The 10,548-nt window shown below is 40.5% G+C and overlaps 1 protein-coding gene across 1 annotated transcript; it reads right to left on the bottom strand.

Moving 5' to 3' along the window:
- Nucleotides 1–4,085: 4,085 nt before the first annotated feature.
- gjd2b (gap junction protein delta 2b) lies at nucleotides 4,086–7,423 on the bottom strand (the record flags this gene model as incomplete). Its single annotated transcript, XM_079646814.1, has 2 exons — nucleotides 4,086–4,932; nucleotides 7,353–7,423. The coding sequence occupies 2 exons, from the start codon at nucleotides 7,421–7,423 to the stop codon at nucleotides 4,086–4,088; spliced, it is 918 nt and encodes a 305-aa protein (XP_079502940.1).
- Nucleotides 7,424–10,548: the final 3,125 nt, after the last annotated feature.

A 10,548-nucleotide genomic window follows, 5' to 3' on the forward strand; every position in this document is an offset into this window, starting at 1 on the left:
TAATACGGAAGTGGGCGTGGTTAAATCTAAACTTGGTTGGAAAAACGTTAGACGCGCCCGGTTCCCTCGGCCCCCACCGCGGAGAATAAACAGAAGGGCAACCATGACAACCATGCTTCTTCGCTGCTTTTGTGGAGGAAGTTACAGCGCCACGTACAGGCTCCTGCATATGTACTGCAGCTTCTCCAGCAGTTGGAGCTAGACGGAGCTGTCTCGTGTGGACAGACACTATCCGGTGAACATTGCGTGTGGACGGAAGTTTTTTTGCGATTGCGTTTGCGTTAATCCTATGCGTTTAGCCGTATGCGTCCTCGTGTGGCCGGGGCCTTAGAATGCTCCCTTAGGTACGAACAGAACTTATGAGGGTTAAGGTTGTTAAAGGCTTTCCCTCTCCTGTAGTGTGTTATAGGTTTGTGTGCATGTAAATGGTCTGCAAAGTCTACAATCCCTGTGTCCCCTCCAGAGGGAGTTTCTCTCCCCCCTGCATGAAACTGCTCCATTGGACTCTTTAGTTAACTGGGTAACATAGTGACATCACTATGAAACACTCACGCTCCTATTGGCTAGCGCTCCACCACATTGTACGTGATAGGCTTAGGGGTGGGACATCTCTAAGCGGCAAACCAATCACAACAGAGCCGGCCAGCTCACCAATCAGAACAGACTGGGCTCTGGTTTCAGACAGAGGGTGAAAAGAGGTGCTGCAGCACAGGAAGTATGAGAACAATAAAGAGCTTTCTGAACATGAAAGCATGGAGACATGTCCCAGTAGAGACACTACATACTGATATACACCTGAAAATGAGCATGTTATATCCTTTAAAATATGTTAGCATGAGGTATAAATTGTATTACATTTTAAAGGTTTATAAATATTAGCACTAACACATTTGTAGCATTGTACACAGCTTTTTACTTTCTATATTTCATGGTGTTAGTAATACCTCCAAAGCGCCATCACAGCACTTCATCCATGCTTAGACAGCACTTCCTACAGATGTTAATAGGCTGCTGATTATGAGACATGGGTGATGCCTAGAGTGTGTCCACACACTTAGCTGTCACACAGGGGGACGTCTTTGCTTACAGTTTTGTTAAGAGAGTTTGTCAGTCAGGATGGCATGTTTATGTTGGGGGTTAGGGGGGGATGCAGGGTTTGATGTCCTCAAGACTGCGTCATCCATGTCCGTGCCCTCTGTATGTTCTGCAGCTTCTGTCCGGTGCGCTGTCCGGTCACATGAGCTTTGTTGCAAGGCCACAATCAGAACTACAGTTAGCAACACTGTAATCATTCAGGATCAACCTGAATAAGCTCTGTGCTTTAGCCTCTCAGTAGTTTAAAGGGCCCATGTCATGGCCATTTCTACTGATCATAATTCCATTGTTGAGGTCTACTAGAATAGATTTACATTGTGCAATTTTCCAAACTCACATTGGTTTCTCATACAGCATCTCTGTATAGTATGTGTATTCACTCTCTGTCCTAAACGGCTTGTTGGAGCTCCTGCCCAGTGTGCTCTGCTTGGTCGGGACATTGCGAGACTGCTGCTGCGAGGAGCGGACAGGCTTCCGGGTTGGCGATACAGCGAGAACAAGCAAAAAAAAAAGAAATAACAAAAAAAAAAAAAAAGTAAAAACAATAAGTGTGGATTGATATTGAGTAAGAAAAAGGTTTATAACGCTCTCAATACGTTTGAAAGTAACGCCAAGGAATCCTCACATAACGTCAATATAGGACGAGTTGGGAGTGAGAACGTGTTGAAGTAAGCATCACCAGGGGTCCCTCGCCGAAAATCTATGGGATTTCTCCATTGGATAAAATATTGCAGAATATAAAATCTGTAGCAAACACATGTTTATGATACTTACATGTTTTGTTCAGCAGGATAATCTCCACATACTAACACCACTTTATGGTAGTTGAGTGTAAATAATAATGACGAAATAAAAAACGGAACGTTAGGCTATACACAAAGGGTAATAATAACTGAAACTGGTACAAGGGTTTCAGGTGAGTCAACATTTAGACATGACAAACCACATATGGCAATGAAGACACTGATTTTCAGGTAGTGGAAAGGGCTTTGGCAAACATCGGCCCTGGGTTGAGGTTTGTTTGAAGCCAATCTTCTAAGCTGTTAAACTAAAGTTCAGGTCAAAGCTTACTATAATACTCAAATGCTTCAAAAAGCTCTTTTTGTTTCTCATACATACAGTATATGTTACGTGCTGCAGCACCTATTTTCACCCTCTGTCCGAAACCAGAGCCCAGTTTGCTCCGTTTGGTTGGCTGGCTGGCTCTGTTGTGGTGTGTGGTAAAGTGTGTGGTGCGTTGGTGTTTGGATCAGGGGGTCACAGGTTCAAACCCCACGGCAGTCAGCATTTCACCCCAAATGGCTCCTGTGGGGATTGTCCACAGTATTGAGTATACTATAAGTCGCTTTGGATAAAAGTGTCTAACAAGTGACATGTAATGTAATGTGATTGGTCAACATTCAATAGATTTCCCTCCCATACATGATGGTGTCTCTGTGTTACAGAAGTAAACAAAGGAGTCTAATCGAGGCATTTGTTATTATTAGACTAATAACATGTATGGTGTATCAAAGCCTGATATATGGTTTTATATACTGTAGAGCAAATGAAACTATCATTCAGGATTTTCGTTTTCAGGAACCAATAGTCTATCTATAGCCAAAAGCAACAGACAAAGTAGGAACATCAGAAAATAAGAAAGGACGGACTAACATTGTTGGTTTTTGAATTTTTGTTAGATTTATTAGAAAAAACAAGACAAAATACAGCTGTCCACCTCAATTCAGAAAATCAAAATCATTATTTCAGATTTCTCCATGTAAAGGTTGAACAACATAAAACCTGAACATTAGACACCACACTTACTATTTAAAATAACTTTCATTTTATTACACATGCATTCATATTTGTTTAAAAGTGGCATCATTTACATCACACTTGAAAATGGTAACACCGGTGGCAGACATATGGCACCAATGCAGCGGTTGTCTGTGTTGATGTTACAAATTGAATGGAAGGAGGACACCATTTCCATACAGTTCAGGATGTTATGATGAGTGGGATTTCATGTTTTTTCTTAAGTTTCTAGATAAATATGACTCTATATGTATGGCACTTAATGACATGAAAACAAGAAACATTAAGAATGAAATAAATCTTTTTTTTTTTTTTACATAATTTTTTCTTTTCGTTCAGGCACCACATTCCTGCTGCTAAAGCAAAGGAGAGATCACTCAGGTTAAGGTCAATGGTCCTGCACATGCACCCAAACCGATGAGATTCGTAAGAGATGAAGCTATCAGATCCAAAGATTGCCAGTGTGTGTTTGTACTAAGAAAGTGATATTTGGAACTACTGGAATGTCATTCCAACTACATCTGAGCTGTTTATTTGATTTTTTTAGTGTAAAATATACTAATTCAAATGAGAGACACTATGGCCAACATGATGTCTTTTTCAGTGTACTTTTGGTCTGAGATTCTCATAGTTTGTACAAAGTCCCTTACTTCCAATCCAGGATTAAGGTTGGAGTTGGTTTACCCAAACATTTTGCACAAGCAGTGGTTCACCAGTCTCAGGAGATTCTATGTAACCATTGCAAACAGCTGTATAATGACAGTGGCTTCAGAGGAGCTATGTCAAGTTTAAGACTCCAAATACGATTATTACTAATGTTAAGTTGTCCTCACACATTTGGCCATACACTGTATCAGTTTATGCTTTCAAGAAACACTTTGCACCACAATAAAATATATTTGTTTACTAGTGCCAAGTAAACAAATCTGCGGTCCATCTGAACCTCTCCATTAAAGACAAATCAAATCAATACCTGCTAAATACAACATGATGTCACCTAGATTATTGGTCCACATACAAATTCCAGTTAGGAGGATTCAGTTCAAAGCTCTCTTCAGTAATTGGTCTTTCACTGAAAATCCTCAGCTTTCATTTGTTTCATTTGAAGACTAAATACTAATATAGGAATGATTGCTCTTGATGACTTGTTTCTACACAGCTGTCCTGCAGCCTCCCCATGTTCCTTTGGGCAGTTACACATACGCAGAGTCACTGGACTGGGTGCGCCCGAAATTGGGCATACTCATCTTGGGCATGTCTTTGTTCCGGATCTCATAAACGGACTTCCTTCGGGCCTGCACCCCTCGCACAGCCGCTTTGATCTTCTTCCAGCCAAGGTGGTTGAGCTCTGCCAAGTTCAGAAGCACGCAAATACCACTGACTGCGAACATGAAGACCAGAAACACCGTCTTCTCCGTCGGCCTGGAAACGTAGCACTCTACATCTTTTATGCACGGGTACCGATCGCACTCGTACACCCCGGGGACATTGAATCCATACAGGAAGTACTGACCCACCAGAAACCCAATCTCTAGTCCATTTCTGAACACCACCTGGATGATGTAGAACCTGGAGATGCCCTCCTGCCGTCGCAGTTTTGACTTTGTAGTTCGTTTTTGTGAGCTGCATGGATATTCTTTGCTCATCATGGAGTTGGACTCTACCTCCTTACTGCAGTTGTCTGAGTTCTGCAAAATACCGTTCACAATGGTGTTCTTCATCTTTTTGCTGTCATCTCTCTTCAAGTAATCCATTTCTCTGTCCAGGGAGAGGAACACGGTGGAGAAGCGCCGCTCCTTCTGCTTGGCCGACTGGTGCACAGAGTAAGTGATGAAGCAGAGGCTGGGGCAGCACACTATGATGATCTGGAATACCCAGTACCTGATGTGGGAGATAGGGAATGCCTGGTCGTAGCAGGCCTGGTTGCAGCCCGGCTGTAAGGTGTTGCACACGAACATGGACTGCTCGTCGTTGTACACGGTCTCTCCAACAATCGCTACGATCAGAATCCGGAAGATCACCACAACAGTCAGCAGGATCCTGCGGGGAAACCAGAAATATAATCACATTTACAGTAGCTGGGTTATTTAAAAACACTCTTTTTGTGTGCAAGCCTCAAGACCAGATAACAAAAAAGTATTGCTATACTGGACCCCTTTTGCATACATCCATGATCCTGGTCTTTTTGGGTTAATCACAACATAAACATTTGTCTGAGTGATTCTAAATCAAACTTATCTTAAATATGGTGCATACCAACGGTCAGTGGGTCAATGGTTCGATCCCCAGCATCTGCAATCAACATGATAAAGTGTCCTTGGGAAAGACACTTACCAAACCAAATGATCCCCTTAGGCATGTCTATGGTATTCAGGTGTATGTCAGTCGCTTTGGATAAAAGCTAAATTACATTTAATGAAATGTAACAGTTGTTTTTTTTACAAGAAAGATAGCTACCTGGTAATCTTCAATAGGGTCAAAGCCTAGAGGCAGTAAACACCGAGGTTTGTCTGGGATTGCTACGTCCCTACCTCAGAATTAGGGTCTCTAATCTTTTATCTTTTTCCTGCAATAGTGGATAACTGTACTTATTTGGCACTCTAATTATTGACGCTCACTAGACGGTAAATCGGTATGTTACTGGTCGCAATTAGACATAGCTTTGTTTCAAAGGGCAACAAGCTAGAAAGGTTAGAAACCACTGGACCAGACCATTTTACGTACCAAAATGTCCGACAGGCATTCAAACCAATGTAGTGGGAAGACGTTAGGTTGATCACAGGACAGCTTTACTGGCAGGCTGACTGACCAATAGGAAGCAGATGATAGCATGAGGTCTAATATTTCAGGTAGAGCTCTATTACTATGTAGATATCTGGTGCTTGCATAATAACAATGCCCAAATGGAAATATAAAATGGTGGACCATAAAGCTTTGAAGCACTTTGTTCATTGAACTCTTTCTAAATTCTAAATGTATCAGTTTTCACACATGTGATATTTGGAAGGAAAAGGGTGTTCACTGATCATTTGGAGGCTCCTGGGTTTACTTGTGTTAGGAGCTGTGTCCCTGTGAGTGGACCCTCTTTTGACCTGTACTTAATCTGTTTCTTGTTATCTTAATCAGGGATGTAGTCATTATGGTAAAATAAACCATGTTTTTGCCAACTTTTGCATGTTTTAGCTTTTTTTTTACTCCACATTTACAATGTTATGTTTACCTTTCTGCAGAGCATTATACAAAGCATGTTTTCAATTCTACACATTGTTTTACCCCCCAGGCAGCCTTGATCCCAATACATTAAACCAATCCATCTCCCCTGTAACTGTATCACTCTGCAGTGGTTAGATCACTTACACAATACAAGTATGAATGGTATTTACTTTAAACCATTTCCTGAAGGTGGATTTAAACCTGTACCACAATTTATATCTAGTTATAATCGTTAGTTATTGTTGCTTTTTTTTTTTTTAAATAAATTAGATTTGTGAGAAACAAAATAAAATCCAGCAGGAAAAGTGCAGTGCGGAAAAGTGTTCTTTATTTTTTTGTATATATTTTTCATATTATTAAATGTTTATATTATTATTATAATTATTATAATTATTATAATTATTATCATTATTATTATTATTATTATTATTATTATTATTATTATTATTATTATTATTATTATAAATATTACTATTATGTTTTGTTTATGTATTTGTATGTATTGTATTTGTGTGTTTGATGTTTTTTCTACATATCTTTCAATGTAGAAACAAATGCTTTTGTTGAACCTTGATGTCAGAATTGTTCTCACTAATCATTACACCATAATACTGTTATATTAAATCTATATCTAACATAGCAATTGTATTTCATGTTACGTCAAAAAGACACAGAGCTTCGACTGAAACGTGTTCAAACCATTCGCGCGTGCCTCATTGTTTTTAATGAATAAACCTATAATCACTATTTACTATTAGCTGCCCAGTTTCAGGACAATCCCTTTGGTTTGAAATGTATCAGATTGGCAGTTTGCCCAGCCAAAGAGATATCATTGATCTCATTAATGACTTAACATTTTTAATATAATAATGCATCTTTGAACAGTGCCTTATTAGACAGAAGTGGATCCCCGGATGGACCTTCAGGTGGTGGCAGGGTGTATTAAGGGTGGAGCTGATCCTGGAGCTGTCCAGTACTGAAACAACACGTTACATCACACTCCTCCTGTGGTGGTTTGACTTAACACAATTGAAGTTTAGATTTGTGCGTTCCCTTAATAATGTTTTTTTAAAGATTAAAACAGTACAAGTGTTAACGCTATCTGGTTTAACAGAGTCTCAGTGATGCTCTTCTTCTGATTCTCAAACTCTACACTCGGTTGGCATAGTTTTTCTTTTTGACCTTGATGTAAAACTTTTTCAAGAGAAGGAGGACATCTTTCTTTCCTTTTTTTCTCCACCTCTTACCTTCCGATCATAGTAGAGTGTTGCTGGACAGCCGCCTCCAACAGCCGCTCTAATATGGTCCACTCCGCCATGGTTGCTCATTCGGAGAAGATAACACTCAGGAGAAAATTGTGCAGAAATAAAAACCCGAGGATCAGATTATTCCTCTGGGAGATCTCGGGAAATATCCAGTGAAAGCTTGGATATGTGTTCCTCTCCTCTCCGGGCGGTGATAAGCGCTCTGAGCCGCTGTGTTCTGCACGTAAGGCGGCTTCTGTGTGACTGCGCGCCGTGAGGAGCTCCGCGCGCGCTAATCCAGCTTTAAGTAGACTTCTTTGCGTCACACGAGCCCTGGCTGGTGGGAGCGCGTGGAAGCATATCCGTGTATCCACCGCTTCACGCGACCAGACGAGAGGAGTGTGCACACAAAGTGACAACAAGTTAGTTTAGCCTCTATTCGCACGACTGAGGTCAGAAGTAGTAGGCTATCAATTGTTGAAGCTGTGTTATTTGTAATGTTTCCCTTTTTAACCATGTTAAACGAATGACACACTTTAATAATATCAATTATTGAATTCCCATTTATTTCACCCTGAGAGAGATTTTTTTTAGAGGGTATCTTAAAAGTCAACATAGGAGGTCACAGAGAGGTAAACAACACAGGATTAACAGCTAGCCGTTGCTAAAGTGACAGTGACACAACATACAGACCCTATCACATAGGTTCTCTATTCACAGTGACTCCCCTCTCATTGGCCCCAGCATCAGTTGCCAACCTAAATATATTTGTATTGTTGCTGCGTACATCTACCAAGGTACTTTTTAAAGTACCTTTGAGATAATTCTAATATATATACAATAAAACTATATATTTAAACTTTGGACTTTATACGTTGACATTCTCGGGTAGTCACACAACAGAGACGTGAAGAGCTGTCTGCCCATAGCTGATACAAGTTAAAGGGGCCCTATTATTCACATGTTCAGGTTCATATCAGCTTTTAGGGTCTCTACTGGGACATGTCTCCATGCTTTAATGTTCAAAAAGCTCTTTATTGTTCTTATACTGCCTGTGCTGCAGCACCTCTTTTCACCCTCTGTCTGAAACCAGAGCCCAGTCTGCTCTCATTGGTTAGCTGGCCCGCTCTGTTGTGATAGGGCACACAACACCATACCTATAAACCATATAGCTACACACTACAGGCGAGGGAACCCCAAAGGAGCATAATAGGTTCCCTTAAAGACTGCCAGGTAAAGCAAATAGAAAGTCAGAGAGAGAGACGATATGATGTCACGCAAAGATTGTTTTGACTCGAAGATTTGAAAAAATGACTTATCAAAGTCAACTTTAATCTCAAAATATCTTCTTTAGATAAAAAAGCTTACTGCAGACCCTGTGCAGGATACATATGATTGACCTTTCTCCATACATATTTAGTTTGTCAGACATCATTTCAGTCTTCTCCAGTTCTCCAGTATTCTGCTCTTTTCCAATTTCATTGGTTCATGACAGAGGTTGTGATGAAACTGTACAAAAGGTGTTTGAAAATGACAACCTCCTGTAAGAAGCACTAAACATGACTGAACATATACAGTGTGCTATACTGAAGTTCAGCAAGCCCAGCAAACTGTAAGACAAGTAAGGCAGGTCTGAATGCAAAGCACGGTTGATTGAATTAAAGGCTGCTCGATGGTGTCCAGACTCAGTGAGCTGAACCAGAGGGAGTGGCATCATGCAGGCTCCATGTGTCCCCCCCCCCGTGTTGCCACTGTGAAGTGCACAAAGTGTAAAACAGAACAACCTTGTTTAAAAAAGGTGATTTCAGTCATAAATGATTAACAGGGTGATGTTGGGGACACAATGGAACTAACCCCTGGGTAAATTTGTTATTGTCACACACACACACACACACACACACACACACACACACACACACACACACACACACACACACACACACACACACACACACACACACACACACACACACACACACACACACACACACACACACAGAGAGACATTTTCTATTCATCATTTAATGATTTAAAGGACAATCATTGATCAATATGAAGACTTTTTTTGTATCATGAATGTGGATAAATACTTCATTTTAACAATACGGTATTCTGCTTTTTCACATTTGTTATTTGTTATTTATTATTTTTTTAATCTGTTCGAAATAAAGATTGAAATGAAATGAAATGAAAAAAAGGTGGCACCAAACACTGAGGATAGATATTAAGGTACACGTTTTGGCTTAATCGACCAGGTGTACACAACATTGATATATACTGACAATTTTCAAAATATCAAACTGTTTGTTTCTGCAGAATGTATTGCGATTTGAAAATTACAACAATATTCCCCCTTTATCCACTTCTGCTTTACCCTACTCCGATACAAACACACTTACACGCACGCACGCACGCATGCACACACACACTCACACACACACACACACACACACACACACACACACACACACACACACACACACATACACACACACACACACACACACACACACACACACACACACACACACACACACACACAGATTTGCAGCTCGATCAAATATGAGTTTTGATTCACAAAGTGGACATTGTCCCTGAGGAAATACTTCATCATCCCGCTTGGTTAGTTACGAAGAACAGTCTAAAGTCTCTTTTATGAGCTGTCAATCATCTCTATGAACATCTGTTATGCTCTCACATTCAAATATAGAACTACCATGTGACCCTACCCCAGTTACCTCTGTATGTTCTTAAGTTTGAGACTGGAAGCTACTATGTTAACTTTTTCATGTATTGCACAAGACAGCTCTCAATGTGTAAAAACAAAAATGCACAGATAATTCATCATGTTCAAGATATTCATTTGAGGGCGGGTTTTTCCAATCACAGCTGCAGGATCTGGAGCAGGAAGTACTTATTTGGCATTTCCTCCCCTGCTCCACATCTCCAGCCCCACCACAGGGTTTCATCCGATGAAAGAAAGAGGTGCCCCAGGATTAGGACCTGTGTCTACATGTAAGTAAGCAATGTCACAGATTAAATGACCCAGTAATCATCCGCTGACCTATAAAATCTGCAGTTGTGATGGGTCGGCTGTATCCAGGTTTCCTCAGTCAGTCAGGGAACACTCCCTCCATGAAGCAGGAATGTCAAGGGCAATCAGAGAATACATGATCAGTGATGATATTTGTGAGACAGC

The sequence above is a fragment of the Notothenia rossii genome (assembly GCF_949606895.1).
Source record: "Notothenia rossii genome assembly, chromosome: 8".
Lineage (NCBI taxonomy): Eukaryota > Metazoa > Chordata > Actinopteri > Perciformes > Nototheniidae > Notothenia > Notothenia rossii.